The 18263-nt window shown below is 35.9% G+C and overlaps 1 protein-coding gene across 3 annotated transcripts in view; it reads right to left on the reverse strand.

The window, feature by feature from the left end:
* KIAA1328 (KIAA1328 ortholog) overlaps nt 1-18263 on the reverse strand; it is a 311457-nt gene that overhangs the window by 115396 nt on the left and 177798 nt on the right. For all 3 annotated transcript variants that reach the window (XM_032859574.1, XM_032859572.1, XM_032859575.1), the window contains one exon: nt 3578-4227. In XM_032859574.1, coding sequence (XP_032715465.1) covers nt 3578-4227 — 650 coding nt within the window. The remainder of the gene's footprint in view (nt 1-3577; nt 4228-18263) is intronic.

Consider the following 18263-nt stretch of genomic DNA (forward strand, 5'->3'; position numbering starts at 1 on the left):
GAACAACTGTAAGATCCAGCAATCTTACTTTTGGATATCTATTTAAAGGAAATGAAGTTAGTATCTTGAAGAGATGGCTTTACTCCCATGTTCATTGCAGTGTTACTTGTAATGAAAACAACCTAAGTGTCTGTCAACAAATGGCTAAAAAAGATATATCTATAATATGTTATATATGTAATAAATAATTAACATAATATAACATAACATATATACACACATATGTAAAATTCAGTCATGAAAAAGAATATCCAGTCAGTTGCAACACAATGGATGAACCTAGAAGAACATTATACTAAGTGAACACACGAACATACCAAAACTTGTGAGACCTACTTCAGTGCTGAGACAGAAATGTAGAGCAGTAAATGCTTCCACCAGAAAATAAGTTTCTAATCAGTAATCTAAGCTCCCACCTTAAGAAACTTAAAAATAGGAGAGCAAGATAAATCCAAAGCAAGCACAAGGAAGAAAATAATAAGAGAAATGAATGAAATAAATGAGACCAGTATTACCTTGATAACAAAATTAGACACAGATAGTACCAAAAAAACAGACCAAAATCTCTCACCAATATTGATGCAAATGCCCTAAACAAAATACTAGTAAATGGAATTTGGTAATACATAAAAAGTATTTTATACTGTAATCAAATGGAGCTTATTTTCCAGGGATACAACACTAGGGCAGTATTTAAAAATCAATAAATGTAATCTGCTATATTAGCAGGCAAAATTAAAAAAAAACATGATTTTTTATGCAATTGATGCATAAAAAAGATTTGAGAAAATTCAACATTCATGATACAAACTTTATATAATCTACAAGAAAAACTGATAAGTTAAACTTCATCAAAATTAATACCTTTTGTTATGTGAAAGATCCTGTTAATAGATTAAACGAATAAGCTACAGAATAGGAGAAAATATTTGCAATCCACATATCTGAAAAAGGACATATCTAGAATATATAAAAAGCTCTCAAAATTCAACAGTAAAAAAAAAAAAAAACCAAACCTTAAGCAATCCAATAAGAATGAAGACAAAAGAGACAATTTACCCAAAAAGATGGAAGAAGGGCAAACAAGCAAATGAAAAGATTTTCAGTATCATTATCATTTGAGAAATGCAAATTAAGACCACAACAAAATATCATTATATACAGATTAGAACAGGCAAAATAAAAAATTTGTGACCATTCCAAATGCTGATACATTGCTGGTGAAGAAGTATGATATAATAAATATATAAGCTAAAGGTAGATTTAGTCTTTTTAAAACCAAATATACACTTATCATATGATCTAGCAATCACAGTGCTAGCTTTAATTTGTAAAAGTGAGAATCTTTTATACAAGTTTCCACATGGAAACTTGTATAAAAATGTACATAGCTGCTTTATTTGTAACAGGCCAAAAAACCAAGTTGTCCTTCAATAGATAAATGGTTAAACAGATCATGGTATAAGCATACCATGGACTATGACTCTGCAATCAAAGGTACAGTATATGTAACAACCTAGAAGGATCTTAAGAACATCATACTGAGTGAAAAAGGCCAATATCAAAAGTTCACACACTGTATGATTTCATTTATATAACATTCTCGAAATGCCTAAATTATAGATATAAACAACAGATTAGTGGGTTCCAAGGGTTAGTGGGGGCAGAAAAGGGTTGGGGCAGCTCAAATAGGGTAGTAAAAAGGAAATCTTGATAGCAATGAAATAATTCTATATTTTGACTGCTGTGGTGGTTATGCAAGTCTACACATGTGATAAAATGGCACAGAGCTAGACACACACATTGTACCAATGTTAATTTACTCATTTTGACACTGCATTATAATTATGTAAGACATAGCCATTGGGAGAAACTGGAGGGGAACCTCTACTATTTTCACAACTTCCTGTCAATCCCTAATTATTTCAAAATAAAAACTTTGTAAGAGCTCTATAAATATGTATAAACTTTTGCAATTTATACGTAAATAAGACATGCTCAAAAATTGTTTCACAGCTTTCTCATCTAAGCTAGGATGATCAAGAGAACAATAAAGACTTTATTGTCGTTATGCAGCATTATTTTAATAAATAATGATGTTCAGATGAACATGAAACCTATTCTAAAATTATCCATTCTCCCCTGCTGGACTGTGCCCTCTTTAAAGACCACATTTGATTCATTTTTCTATCCTAAGTGCCTAGAACCATTTCTCACATATCACAGGCATTCCATAATGTTTGTTAAATAACATTCTTAGGAGAGACTACACATTAACTGGAGGATTAGAGACTGGGGTCATAAAACTGAAGCAACCTTGGGCGTTTGGTGACAATCTTGTTATAAGAGCCTACATTTTCAGTTACATTAAAAGCCTCCAGCTTTTGACAATGAAGAGTAGAACTGTCTGACCACGAATGAAGAGAAAGAGGAAGAGCATTTCTGGTTCCAAGAAAGTATTACACCAACGGAAAAATGTCAAGATGAGCTCTCAAAGAAATTAGAATCTAAAAAATATTAGGCAGAATTTTTAAGTGAGAGAAAATTAAGAAGTAAAAGAAAATGACATTCATACTAAGTGTGTCTATATAGGATGTAGAGTGTGTACAAATGGGGAAATAGTTTGATCAAGAAGGAAATGACAGGGATATATATTTCTCCATATCTATATATCTATATATATCTCATATCTATCTATCTATATTATCTATCTATCTATCTATCTATACTTATACAAGCTCTTCCTTATGACAACTTGTAATTTATTTTTTAAAGACATAAATGACAAATCATGTTTAAAATATGTTATTTTAACATTCTTTTGTCTTTAACTCCACTGGTGGAATATGTCAAATATGTTAAATAACATAATAACATAATAAAGCATTATGTTTAAAATATAACTATGTCTGTTTATTAATAATTTTGCTTGAATAAATTAAGTTGGCAAACTTTATGATGCTGTAGGGAAAACTACGCTGAGCTATATAATCTCAAAATACCAATTTAGTTTTTGAAACATTGTTCTTAGGGAAGAATCCTTAAGGGAGGAAGAGTTTAAATGTGGGTAAAGTTATAAGAATTGGTAATCAAATAGGTTATGCTTCATGATGAGAAAACGCTGAAAAGGTTCCTATCATTTGTTATATTTTATATTATGGTGGATAGACATAAATATGGAATGGTAATAGTTAATCACTCTGTTTCACAATTTGATTCCATATCCTGAAGTCTCAATTTTTTACTTAATGCCCAATATTCTCTATTAATGACCACAAACAGCAAAGGGTTTTTATACAATCATATCTTTAAAAAAAAATATTCTCTTTGGCATCCAGTAAAAATGACAATGGACCACTAAGAAGTAGATATTCTAAGCTAACATTTTGGAAGACAAGGTAATCTTCCAAGTCTCCAAAGCAGGTAGGTATTTAGTTGTCCTAGTAAGTATACATCTTGAGCAAGCCAAGCCCCCGAGAAACCTCTGTTCCTTCGCAAGTGTTACAGTAGCACAATAGTAACTTTATACCATGTTTTCCAAGCTATACACATTGCTGAAAGAATAAGCAAGACTTACCAATTATAATCCAGTCGAGACTGATGAAGCTGCTGCTGTTTTAGGAGAAGCTTTGTCTCCTGCTGGGTCAGCAGATGCTGAAGGCGCTCTTTTTCAATTTCCAGCTCCATTTTCTGAAGCATAAGTTGGTGCCTTCTATTTTCTGAGAGTTGCTTTTTGACATCAGTTTCACTAGACTGCTGTGTCCCTTGACCATGCATCCGGGATGTCCAGGAAAGCCCACAATAACTGCATGATTCCAGATGTGCTCTGGAATATTGAGGGGCCATGTGTGTAGGATGGCTTTCAGGAATAGGATCTGCGTTTTCAGAAAGTCTATGACCACAACACTGACTGGATGGAATAGGCTTCAGGGTTTGGCATTCTTTTATCTTCAATTCCGCTGGTGGAACCTTCTCTGTAGGGACTGCATTTGCTAGTTTTCTCCCTGGGGATCCATAATCACATGTTCTGGTCTCTGATGGCACCCTGTCTAGGTCTGTTTCAGGATAATGAAAGTCTGCTGGTTTCAAAGAATTATTCCTAAACTCCTGGTTTGTAGACTTAGGCCTCTGCTTGGTTTGATAGCAGGTTTGTGATTTGGCTACACTCAAGTAGGAACCATCTAGTTCCATAGCTGAAGACCGAAGAGTGCTTTTCCTATTGGATGCCTAAAAGGAACCGAAAGATCATTTGTCAGATAAGAGCACAGTGAAATGGGTTCTTTTGGCTTTTCAGAAATCAATGATATATGTTTACCAAAACAGAGTTGTTGTTTTGTCTTCTTAAATAAAAAATGATCATATTCACACAGCTGAACAGACATGCACCACAAAGCTAAAACCATTTTCAAACAATCTATATTTCAGTAAATCCATAAGAATGAGAAAAAGAAAGTGTTGCTATTTGCTGCTTAAGCAAGACAACAGGAGTTGCAAATGATGAGGGTTGCATAAAATCAACTTTGAGAAGAGGCAAAAAAATTAAATGTTAATGTCTTAAAATGTTTACTTTCAAATACTAAGCCAAGAAATCTACTCAGCCACCTTAAATACCCCTTCTAATGCCCTCTGTCCATTACACACAGTGAAATTTGATGTAAAACATTTCATCTTATACTGAATAGGATGTTAGTCACCGCTAGAAATTTGACTAGTTTTTATGAATATATTTATAGCACACAAATAAAATGAAGCACTTCCCCCAAAATATGATTCTAATCAAAGGCAGTTATTTAAATACAAAACATATAAACATAAGTGATTTTTCAATTAAGCTGTCCAAGTGATTATAGCCTGATACAACTCATGCAGGAAGGAAGTAGTTGCAAATTACCTTTGGCAGGCCAATAGAGTGAGCTTTCCCAGTATTTTAGCCTCAGGCCTGTTCTATCAGAGAGACCAAAACTTAGTTTATACCAGTGATTCTCAAACATTAGCATGTATCAGAATCACCTGGAGGAACTGTTAAATGTGAACTGCTGGGCTTCATCCCTAGAGTTTCGCATTCGGGAAGTCTGGAGCAGAGCTGGAGAAGCTGCGTTTTTAGCCAGTTGCCAGATGATACTGATGCTGTTCGCCTGGGATCATACTTTGAGAACCACTGATCTGTATCGTGGGGCATCTGATTCCTCCTTTGTCCCTCTTATAGGACTGTTGATAACATGGGGCTCACCCAGGTAATCCTGGATACTTTCCTAATCTCAAGATCATTAACTTAATCACATCTATAAAGTCTCTTGTCATATAGAATCCCTTGTATCATATAAAGAGACATTCATGGGTTCCAGGAATTAGGACATGGGTATATTTGGAGGGGGGGCATTATTCAGTCTACCACAACCTCTTTTTTTTTTTTTTTTAAGATTTCATTTATTTATTTGACAGAGATCACAAGTAGGCAGAGAGGCAGGCAGAGAGAGAGGGAAGCAGGCTCCCCACTGAGCAGAGAGCCCGATGCGGGGCTCGATCCCAGGACCCCGAGATCCCAGGCGCCCCCCAAAACCTCTTTTTAAAATTAGAACTCATAAATAGTTGAGATGCTTATCTTATTCTGGAGACATAGAATAAATGAATAATTGCGACCCCCAGCAGAAGGCAGAAAAAAATCCTGCCAATTAACTTTGCAATAGTTGAAAATGATGAACTGACTGGTAAAAAGCATCAACAGGGGCATCTGGGTGGCTCAGTGGGTTAAAGCCTCTGCCTTTGGCTCAGGTTATGGTCCCAGGGTCCTGGGATCGAGCCCCACATCAGGCTCTCTGCTCAGCAGGGAGCCTGCTTCCCACTCTCTCTCTGGCTGCCTCTCTGCCTAGTTGTGATCTCTGTGAAATAAATAAATAAAATCTTAAAAAAAAAAAAAGCGTCAACAGATACATAGGAACACCATGTTTCCTATCTTCTGATATTACAATGACTTGGAAGATTTTGAGTTTCTACAGCAATACCAAAGGAGTTCTATTCAACTGAGAATGAGCCACCACTTCTGGGCCACGTAATCCTTTACACTGAGCAGATGACACTGAATGGGTTGCAAGCTCCAGAAAAGAAACTAGTCCTAGGGCAAAATTCATGATAAACTATCTCATAAAAAAATTAACCTTATTTTACAACTAAAGGGAAATTCTAGTCCACATTAATCTCCCCTACTCTGAACTTCTGTAGCACTTACTGTCAAAACAATATTTAACATTTATCATCTGCTATTTTGTATGGTAAGCTATCTTTTTAGAGAATCATTATATTTTAAAAACGACAGGTAAATTTTTTAAAGGTCCGGAAACTTAAATCAGCTATTTAACATTATCATATATTTCCTAATTCATGTATTAGCAACGTAACAATGGCACGTATGTATTATTTTATCATCTTATTTTTGTTCCTTACATATGTGCATTTTTAGGTATTGACATAGCTGATACTTCTGTTAATGGTACTAATTATTAAATTATTCATAAATGTCAGGTATACAGAATATTAAAATTTTTTTTGGTAGTTAACTTTTTTTGTTTTTGAGGCAGTTCAACATAATGATTTTGATGCATACTCTGCTTAAAGAGAATACTGCTTTGCCAGTTACCTGATAGGTGACTGTGCATGTTGGTAGGCAGGATTCTAAGACGGTCCCCAAGATTCCTGACCTCTTATATTATCTCCTCCCCTTGAGTGTGGGTAGACTTTGTGAACATGATGAGATATGAATCCCATTATTATGCTACAGTAAATGGCCAAAGGGATGTTACAGATTTAACTAAGGCTCCCCCTCTTCAGCTGATTTTGAATTAACAAAAAGGAGATTACCTTATATGGGCCAGACCTAATTAAGGAGTCCTTTAAAAAATGGTCTGGTGCCCTCCCTAATGTCAGAGAGTGGGCTTGAAGAAATAAGCTAACTTGTTGTGGGAGGACCAATGAAAGGGGTCATGTGGCAATGATTTCTGGAGCAGAAGGCAATTTCCACCTAACAGCCAGCAAAAAGATGCAAAAATGGTACATCTGTCATGCAGATGCAAGAACTAAATTCTGCGAACGTTAGTTTGGAAGGGGACATAGAGCTCCAGATTAGAACACAGCCCAACTGTCACCTTGACTGTAGTTTTCTATGACCCTGAGCAGAGGCCCCAACTAACCTGTGCCTGACTCATGACCCACAGAAACTGTGAGATAATAAATGTCTGTGTGTAGTAAACCAGTAAATTGGTATTAATTTGTTACACAGCAGTTCCAAACAAACAAAGCACATTATTCAACTTGCCTGACCCTCAGTTTTCTCACCAGTAAAACAGGGATTAAAGACAGCAACTACCTCAAAACTGAACATGGTGGTCAGACAGGCAGTTATTAAAGGTGCCAATTTATAAGGGTACTATTTTACAAAAAGGAAAAAAAAAAAAACCTCTTACATTTACCCTAACTTTTTTCAAGGAGAACATTATGGGGTGTGTGTGTGGTGGTTGGGGGGTCTGGTAAGATCTCCAAGAGACAGGTGCAGGTACAGCAGATTACCTCTAAAAAGAATGAGTTCAGGGGAAAAAAAAAAAAAAAGAATGAGTTCCGTTATCCAGCTTTATTTTGCTGCAGTGAGGATCGCAGGTTGGGCTGGAGTTGAAATGCTTGAGATAATAGAGAGGTTCTTCATCTCTGTCCTCATACAAAAGATGTCAGTCTTACCCTGACATCTTGCACTGCCTCTTAGGGTTGTTGTGATACTAGATGAGGTAATTCATTGTAAAGCCCTTTGGATACTGCCTAACCTAAAGTCAGTATTCAAACCATGTTTCCTATTATAATTATTACTACTGTTGTTATCATGGACTTCTCTGCCTCAACGATTCTTGAGGTCAGGGGCTATATTTACACCTCGGGATGTATAGCACTGGGGCGTACACATAGTAACTAGGGGCTAACTGTATCAGATCAAGTAGATAAAGTCAAGTTGGGTTATGGGTCACAGAAAATTAGAAATGAAAACCAGAATCCATGATTAGGCTGTATTATGTGCTACTAAGGAAGAGGAAGAGAGAAGAAAGAGAAAACTGCCTGTTAGAATTTGAATATAAGAAATTAAGTTATTTTATTAGAGACAAATATTGCCTCTGGGACACATGGAAGTCACAATGGGCCTGAATGAAACAGATGTGTTTTTCTTTCTGGAGTTGCTGCTCTATGCTTTCTATGAGATGTTTACAAATGTTAACTTCTTGTAACTAAGGCTTAAACTAACAAATCCCAAACTGCTGTCTCTGGCATATGGGTTTGATATGAATTTTTCAGAGGTATAACACTAATTTAGGAACCAATAGTTTTTTTTTAATGGAGGCATAATTTACATATACTAAAATGCACGTCTTATGTGTAAAGCTTGATAAATTTTTACATTTGCATATACCCATGTAATCATTACCCCAAAAAGTTCCTAGTGCCCTTTCTAGTCAAACTAACATCTTTTTTTTCAGTGTTCCAAAATTCATTGTTTATGTACCACACCCAGTGCTCCAGGCAATACGTGCCCTCCTTAATACCCACCACCAGACTCACCCATCCCCCCACCCCTCTCCCCTCTAAAACATTCAGTTTGTTTTTCAAAGTCCACAGTCTCTCATGGTTTGTCTTCTCTGATTTCCTCCAATTCACTTTTCCTTTCCTTCAAACCAACATCTTTACATACCCGGAGATAACCATTATTCTCAGTTCTATGACCACAGATCAGTTTTGCCTATGTTTAGCCTCATATAAATGGAATCATAAAGTATGCTACTCTTTTGTGGCTAACTTATTTTTTTAAGACTTTATTTATTCATTTATAAGAGTGAGCGTGAGTGCGCGGCAGAGCATGGGGAGGGCAGAGGAAGAGGAGAGAGAGAATCCTAAGCAGACTCTGAGCTGAGTGCAGAGCCCAACGAGGGACTCGGTCTCACCAACCATGAGATCATGATCAAAGCTGAAATCAAGAGTCAGATACTCAACTGACTGAGCTCCCTAGGCACCCCTGTGGCTTGCTTCTTAAGCTCAACATAATGTTGAGCTTCCTTCACGTTGTTGCCTGTATTAATATATAATTCTTTTTTATTGCTACATAGTATTTCACTGTATGAATATAGCAAAATTCGTTTATTCATTCTCTTATTGGATTAGGTTGCTCCTAGCTTAGGGCTACTACGAATAAAGTTGCTAGCAATCTCTTATACAAGTCTTTTTTTTTTTTTTTTTTTTTTTAAGGAACAGGGCAGAGGGAGAGGAAGAGAGAGAATCCTAAGCAGGCTGCATGCCCAGCACGGAGCCCAATGCAGTGCTTGATATCATGACTGTGAGATCATGATCTGAGCCAACATCAGGAGTCATATGCTTAACAAACTGAGCCACCCAGGTGCCCCTTTATACAAGTCTTTTTTCTAGAAACACGTATTTATTTCTCTTAGGCACAGGGTATGACATGTGGTTGCCTTTATTAAAAATAGCCAATAAGTCTTCCAGAGTGGTCATTCTATTTTACATCTATCTGCATCAGCACACTAAAGAATCCCAGCTGCTTCACATTCACATTAACACTTTTTTTTTTTTTTAGGTCCCAAAAAAGTGGTTTTATTAAAGCACAGGGATAGGACCAGTGGGCAGAAAGAGCTGCCCACATTGATAGTATGTTTTTACTTTAAGCCAACGTGGTGTGTAGTGAAATCTCACTATGATTTTATTTTGCATTTTCCTGATATGTAATGATAGTATTTAACATATGCTTATTACCCATTAAGATATCTTGTTTTATTAAATGCTTGGTGAAACCAATACCTTTCAATTATTCAAAATAGTTTTTATTTTTTAATTTTTAAATTTTTAAAAAGATTTTATTTGAGAGAGAAAAAGAGAGTGAGAGACAGAGCATGAACAGGGGTAGGAGGCAGAGGACGAGGGAGAAGCAGACTCCCAACTGAGCAGGGAGCTGATGTGGGGCTTGATTTTAGAACCCTGAGATCATGACCTGAGCCAAAGGCAGAAGCTTAACTGACTAAGCCACCCAGGTGCCCCTATAATTCAAAATAATCTCTAAAGAACTGAGTTGCAAAATGAAAAACGAAGGTTAGGGAAGACAACTTTTTGCAAATTCTTTCTCATGAGAAAACTTGGCTCTAAATGTTCACCTCCACTGACCACTGAATGCATAACATGCTCCCAGAAAACCCTCTCACTTTGGCCATTCTTAACTCAGAGTTTACTGTGTACTATGCTAAACATTTTACATATTCAACCTGTAATTCTTAACAACTCTGTAAGATAGTTATTATAGTTGCCAATTTGCAGATGAAAAGATGAAGTTCAATGAATTGACACAACTTTCCCAAGATCACGTCAACACTATATGTGATAAGTGGGAATACATCTTGCTTCAGATCTTTAGTCTTCCATTACTCCACGATGTAGCTTTTTTTTTTTTTTAAACACGATTTTATTTATTTATATGAAAGAGAGAGACCGTGCAGGGGAGTGTCAGAGTGTAAGGCACAGAGGAGGAGGGAGAGGGACAGACTCCCTGCTTAGCATGGAGCCACACGTAGGGGCTCGATCCCATGACCCCAAGATCATGACTGGAGTGAAAACCAAAAGTCAGCTGCCCAACCAACTGAGCCACCCAGGCACCCCTCCATGATGTAGCTTTTTTAAAAACTTTAATATGAAATACAATAATCACAGAAAAGTGCACTAAACCAATATAACCATCTCAGTGAATAATCACAAGACAATGTCTGTCCATGTAACCAACAACTGAGATGCAAAATGTTGCCTATATGCAGAAGACCCCTGACGGCACAGCACAATCACTGCTCTCTATCTCTTCTGTCCAAGGGAATGACTATCTTATGACTTTTATGGGAATAAATTCTCTGCTGAATACTTCCCTGCTTGAAAGTCCATACCTGTTTATTTTTAAAATATAAATGGAATAATATGAAAAATATTCTGTGTCTGACTTCTTTATACACAATATGGCATGTGGCTGTAACTTGTTCATTTTCATAGCTTTACAGCAAACGTTAGCCAACTTCTTCTGTGAAGGGATAGATGACAAACATTTTAGACTTTGAAGGCTATATGGTTTTTGTCATAACTACTCAGTTCCACTTTTGTGGTGTAAAAGCAAGAGATAATACACAAATGAATGACTGGTCCAGTATAACCTTATTTATGGACATTGAAATTTGAATTTCAAGGTAATTTTCCCATTTCATAAAATATTCTTTTCTCCCCAACCATTAAAAAAGTTAAAAACTATTCTTAGCTCATGAGACTGGATTTGGCCTGCTATAGTTTGCCAATTAAACCTGATGATTACACAGAGTGCTCCTCCACATAAAGGACTCTATGAATATGCTTAGATATGCTTAAAACCCAATAAGCACACTGAACAATATGACTTGTGATGGGCTATCACAAACTTTTGTATAAAGCTGCTTTTTTTTTCTTTTAGCAATGACAATCGTATATGTAAAAGCAATTTGAATCAGTACCACTGTTGTGTATTTCTGTGATGTATGGTTGTGCCATCCTATCAAAATATTTAAATCCCATCAAAGTATTGGGATTATCCTCACCACTATACATTTGCCTTATTCAATCTTCATTTGTATCTCTTTCAGATTTAATGATCAGATTAGTTAAGATACCGATTTCAGTTTTTTAGTGTGTGAATCACGTAAGAAAGTTATGTTAAAAAAACAGAATTTGCTAGGGGAAATAGAACCAAAGAGCATTCAGTAATTTTGCAGTAACTCTCTTAGTTGATAGCTTAACATTTATTGATTTGTGTGATTTTTCATCTAACTCTTTTTTTTTTTTTTTTTCATTCATCTCCTTGGGGATATAACAAGCCAATGACTGAGTTTTTTAGCTCTTAAAGACAGCCTAAGCTATAGAGATCACCAAACCCAACTTCCTATTTTACAAATGTCTAAACTGCCTAAGAGATGTAAAGTAACTTGCCAAAGGGCGGGGAAAAAAAGAGGGGAAGAGAGAGAGAGAACTCTTAAGTGGCAGAACTAGAATTCTAATCAAGGTCTTTTGACCTCAACTCAAGTATACTGTCAATTATTCCACACTCTCATTCATTCTTACAGCAAATTAACACATTCCAACTTTCAAGAAATGTAGTAATGATTAAAGATTATGAGGTTTAGCCTTTTCTGAGTCTGGTAGTTACTATTAGAAATGATGGCGCATTTATGGTGTACATATCCTAGAAGTTGGTATGGCATTTGGTATCTGTTGCAATGTTCTGTCATCTGTACGTTACCATGTGTCTGTATTCTTTTAAATCTCATAATTATTGACTTTAATGTCTTTTTAGATTCAATAATCCTAGGTTGTACCACAATCCCTGTGGGAACTAGAATAAGTTATTAGAGCCTTGCAAATGCATTTGACTGCTGCATTCTGTTATTTTTCTCTTCCATTGATAGCCTACAGCTTCAGCTGCTGAGCAGCAGAGAGGCTTAAACCTCTAGGGCCCATTAGATTTAACTTGTTTACTGCATTGATATCTATATGTTAAATGACAAGAGAGTTCAGGTTATTGAATAATTTAAAATTCAGCTCTAATTGGTGTCATATGACCTGGAAAAGGCCATGGATGATGCCAAGAGCATGCTGTGAATTTCTTATAAATAATTCATAAATTAGATGATTCATTGCCTGGATGTCTTCCTAAATGCAAAAGTTTGTAAGTTATAACTGATGATATAACACCTGTAAGTATTTAGTTCATAACGCTGGAAGGTAATCTACCTTGATGATCTTTTTGCAAAATCTGCCAGTATAGGAGAGTTAATTGCACTGGGGAGAATGAACATTTATTTGGGATGAGATTTTGGCAAACCATACAGTGCAGCTGTTGCATTACATAGCTTCTGTCAGCTTGACAACTGGTCCATGTAAGTCTGACTTTAAAAATGCAGCATGTCATTCTATGCCTTATTTCACATTAATTCCAAATGTTCTGGGTAATGCAATGACCTGTCCCACACACAGTAATTTAGGTTTAGAAATACTTAATATAGGTTTTGAATTTCTGACTTCTCAATGAAGGGCACAGGGGGAAATTTTGAGGTTATAAAATTGAGATTTCATTCTTAAGGGCTATCTGTGGGAATGTGAGGATTGTTAATAGGGTGCTTTTCAAGATAGTACATTAGTGAAAAAAGAGATAGTACATTAGTGTTTGCCATCAGAGACATGAATATCATCAATAGATCAATAGTATTTATTAGTATTGTTAAGCACTAATTCTGTGGCTAAGGATTCATAAATGCATTATAAATAATCACTTTCTATTGTGAAGAGTAAATAACTACCTGTTGCAAGAAAGAATTACCAGTTTAATTCAACTCTTTTCTTATGGATTCAGAGCAGAGACATTGGCTAGGCCTATAAAAATGATTTGCAAAAACTTAAAAAACATCCCTATTTACTTGTTGATTGTACCTCACAAAGCAATACTGCAGGTGTTACTGTGTTTTTTAACATGTGAGAACACAGGAAAGCCTGGTATCACCTTAGGAATAGTATGTGATTGTGCATGTTCATGTATATGCTTGTACACACATGTGTGCATGTGTACGTATATACAAGAGCATATCATACTGTGTTTTGAGATATCTGTGTTTCCTATGAAGTCTTTTCTAAAATGTCACATAAAAAATAAAACAAAATGTCATATTTTAAGAAGGTATCTTAAAGATTCAGAAAATCCTCTTCCAACTCAGAAATTTACTAATTTCCACTCTCAGAAAATTCTTCATTGTGTCCAAGCTAAGTCTCTCACATTTTTTTAAAACCTATACTTTTCTCACATTTTGTTTGTCTCATGTTCCATATATTATTTTTATGTTGTCATTAGCATGTATCTACCCAAGTTAGACAACATTGTACTCCAAATATGTCATAAGCCAAAAATGCCTGCAGTTTCTCCTCATCTTTCTTTTGTGCTGTGGATCCTATAGGTATCGCATCAAAGACTTTACTGGCTTTTTTGGTGACACTTTTAGAATCTCAACATGTAGTCACAGTTTGTGGTACCTTTTATATAATACAAACCCTAACATGCTACCATTTGAACTCAACTTTTTTATTTGTTGTGATCTACAGATCATTTTTCTGTCTAAACTTATTTTTTCCATTTTTTTTCCTGCCTCGGTATATTCTTCTGTATACTTCTCTGCTGAATATCATTCTTTTCATCTCTGATTAAGCACTCCATTCAACTCATTTCCATCACACAGTGATAGCCCACACTTTTGTAGGGGTTGGTTTGGGTTTGGTGATCTCTATAGCTTAGGCTGTCTTTAAGAGCTAAAAAACTCAGTCATTGGCTTGTTATATCCCCAAGGAGATGAATGAAAAAAAAAAAAAGAGTTAGATGAAAAATCACACAAATCAATAAATGTTAAGCTATCAACTAAGAGAGTTACTGCAAAATTACTGAATGCTCTTTGGTTCTATTTCCCCTAGCAAATTCTGTTTTTTTAACATAACTTTCTTACGTGATTCACACACTAAAAAACTGAAATCGGTATCTTAACTAATCTGATCATTATCTGAAAGAGATACAAATGAAGATTGAATAAGGTAAATGTATAGTGGTGAGGATAATCCCAATACTTTGATGGGATTTAAATATTTTGATAGGATGGCACAACCATACATCACAGAAATACACAACAGTGGTACTGATTCAAATTGCTTTTACATATATGATTGTCATTGCTAAAAGAAAAAAAAAGCAGCTTTGTACAAAAGTTTTCTACAGCTACCAAAAGGAACAGATGTACAGGGCTAGTTTTAATTTAATGAAGATCAGAAAGAAGGTGAAATAATCTTATAGAGAAAATGAAACAAAGTCAAATTAGAAGTGGTGAGGACAAGCTTCATAGGCTTAAAAATGAAAATAAAACATTGGGTAATAAAGTCAACTGTACTTAGAATCAGTTAGAGAGGCAGTAAAAGAAAATGATTCTTAAGAGTTTACACCAATATGCCCACACACCCTTCTTGGCTTTACATTTGTAGAGTGTATCCTGTGCTTACGAGTATATCCCAGGGCTCCAAACAGAGCTCCCCCTGATCTGTTTACTGCCCTCTCCTCTCTAACTCCAGTGACCTTCAGCCTCAAAAACAGAAACAAGAAGTGAGCATTGGCAGATGTTTCTAAGCAAACAAGATTAGTTCATGTTGAATGAAGGTAAATCTTAACAAAGAATTCTTAGTATGTTTTCTAGAAAACATAAAGTTAACACCATTTAAACATAACCAGCTGTCCCTGAAGGGGAGGTCATGGAATGCATTCATGTTGTTGGGTGAGGTGGAAAAAGTGTCTGTGTTGTATTTTTGAAACTAGATAGTAAAAACAAAAAAATAAAAAGACAAAAAATAAAAAAAACTCTCCTGAAAAAGAGCACTTAAACAGGAGGGAGTGACAACCAGGCTGTTATTTATTGTATCAAGATTTCCCGAAATGAATCACAGTTACTAAAGATTAGAGTCTTCTATGCCCTTTCCCTCCCGATATAGGTGGTTGCTGAACAGGGATATCGAAAAGAACTAATGAGAAGCATTTCTGAAAGCACAAAGAACTACCAAACCAAAGAGATTTAAGACGGTCACCCTTAAGGGTTAGCCCTTTCTTGAGAACTCCAAGAGCTTTTAAGAAATCTTAGTCCTTTACATATATGGAGCCAAGTCCTGACTTTTCAAAATTTAGGACACTGCAGGGTGCCTGCAGTCAGTGAAACCTTAGACTTGGTTTCGGCTCAGGTCATGATGTCAGGATCGTGAGATTGAGCCCTGACTTGGGCTCCACACTGAGTGTGTTTGTCTGTTGGAGATTCTCTCTCCCTCTCTCTCTGTCCCTCCCACTCAAGCTCTCTCTCTCTCTAATAAATAAAGTCTTAAAAAAATTCAGGACATTGTTTATTAGCTAGTTTAGTGTACTGTAAAAAATTAAGAGAAGAAACTTCATTTAGAAATTAATAAATTTTATACAATTTCCCTGTGCTCAAATGCCCTGCTTCATTTGTTAGCCTGTAAAATGCTACTCCTGCTTCAAGGCTGGTTTAGCATCACCTCCCTCCACTGTGGTTTCCCCATCTCCCAGCTCAGCTTGGTTGTGCCTTCCCCAGGAGGCACCACAGTATTCTGCTCATTCTTTTATTGTTGTATTTATTTCATCCTGCTCCATACTAGTTAACTGTTAGCTGTTTTCACATCTCTAAGTTTCCCTGTTTTCCTATGAAAACTACAAACTCTTTGAAGGTAAAGATCTCAAAAGATACCATTACTTTTGTTTATTGTTGTACCCCTGTAAGAGATAGTAGGTGCTTAATAAATAATGTGGTTTTTTTTGCATATAGTTTGGCCCTACTCCAGTGCATACTGTGCAGAACTTCAGAAGAGGGGCAATGTTACTTTCAATTTCATATTTCAATGACACTGGTCTTTATAAATAAAAGATACTTAGAGTAATGAACATTTGTTGAAAGAACCAATAAACAGGAAGCAAGAGTATCAAGTTAAGCTAAACTGCTTAACATGTATACTAGGGAACTTGATGGTAATTTATGGCAAAATGTGTTTTTTTTTTTTTTCATGAGCCACTTACTTTTTTTTACAAGTACCTTTTCTCAGAGTGTTTAAAGCTCAATATAAAATTCCACAAATTCAGGGAAAATTCCAACTTACATCTTTCAGGGGTCTCAATGCCTGTTTAGTTTGAATCTGTGAAACAGTAAATGATAAGGGCACTGTATGCTTCTGAGATGAGAATTTAAACTTAAAGCAGATCATTATATTATTTTCTAGAATGCTCCATTAAAGGTTTTAAAATAAGAAACTACCCTGAGGGACTAAAAAACATGTGTACTACATCAACCTAGATTAGGAATAGGCAAATAGGTTATGAGACGTAATACCTGAAATAAAAGGCAACAGTGTCAGGATTCCTACTTTGAGTTATTTTTAAAAAATCAGTGTTAACATAATTGACTTTCATATCATAAACAAGGCTGGCATATTTTATAACAGATAACATTAAGTTCAGAATAAAGAAATTATAGAAATTTTGGATAAACAGGGTTTTCAAAATGTAAAGTTAATTGTGTTTTCCCCCAAATCCTTTTTCAGTTAATGGTGTCATCCAATGTGTAAAGATACTCCCAAAAGCAATCCTGAAACTATTTTTAAAAATACTTAAAATAAGCTTCTCTTCTGTTCCCTGCTTTTGGGTGCCACTCAGGTGCTAAATGCACAAAGACAGGGTTAGGATGCTAGGTGTTTGGGGAGGAATTATTAATTTTTAAATAAAGTCATGAAATGTAAGATACATAGAAATGGGTAAAACTTGTACAGCTAAAAGCCAAGTCTTGGATAACTGTCTAGCCATGTAAAGGAAGCATAAATATAAATAAAATACCATGGATAAACAGATTCAGTATTATTATCCTCCTCCTGTTCTGCAATTTACCCAAAGTACAGGTCCCACCATGGGGTGAGCAAGTAGCATAGGGATCTGGCAGTTATTGTGCTAGGTGACAGGAATACAAAGCTCAATAAGGAAAATGAAAACCTTCATGACCCTCAAATTTTGGCTAAGGGAGAAAACATTTTATTTGATAAGATCTATAAAGAGTGATGTGCAGGGGCGCCTGGGTAGCTCAGTTGGTTGAGTGTCTGACTCCCGATTTTGGCTTAGATCTTGATCTCAGAGTCATGAGATCGAGCCTGGCAACAGGCTCCATGCTGGGTGTGAACCTGCTTAAGAGTCTTTATCTCCCTCTGCCCCTCACCCTCTTCAACCTTATGCTCTCTCTCTTTAAAAAAAAAATTTAAAAAAAAAATGGGTCTCATATGCAAAGAGTTGAGGAGCAGAGTATTAGTGAGATTAGATTTGCCTCCAGTGGGGGAAAGGGAAGTTGGGAAGTTTTCATAGTAGAGAAGATATTTCAACTACATTTTGGAGGAAAGAATGGAGTTTATTAATGATAAAGGTATGTGTGAGGGTGTGTAGTGTGGTAGGATAACACATTTCAGGCAGAGGGGAAAATACGAGTAGAAAGACAAGGATTATGAAGATGAGTATGAATGGTAAAGTCTAAGTAGTCCAGAGCATGGTGGATAGGGGGATGGGGAGTGGATGAAGCCAAAATAATGGTAGATGACAGAGTATAAAT

The sequence above is a fragment of the Lontra canadensis genome, unplaced genomic scaffold (assembly GCF_010015895.1).
Source record: "Lontra canadensis isolate GAN:19392208 unplaced genomic scaffold, GSC_riverotter_1.0 scaffold17, whole genome shotgun sequence".
Classification (NCBI taxonomy): domain Eukaryota; kingdom Metazoa; phylum Chordata; class Mammalia; order Carnivora; family Mustelidae; genus Lontra; species Lontra canadensis.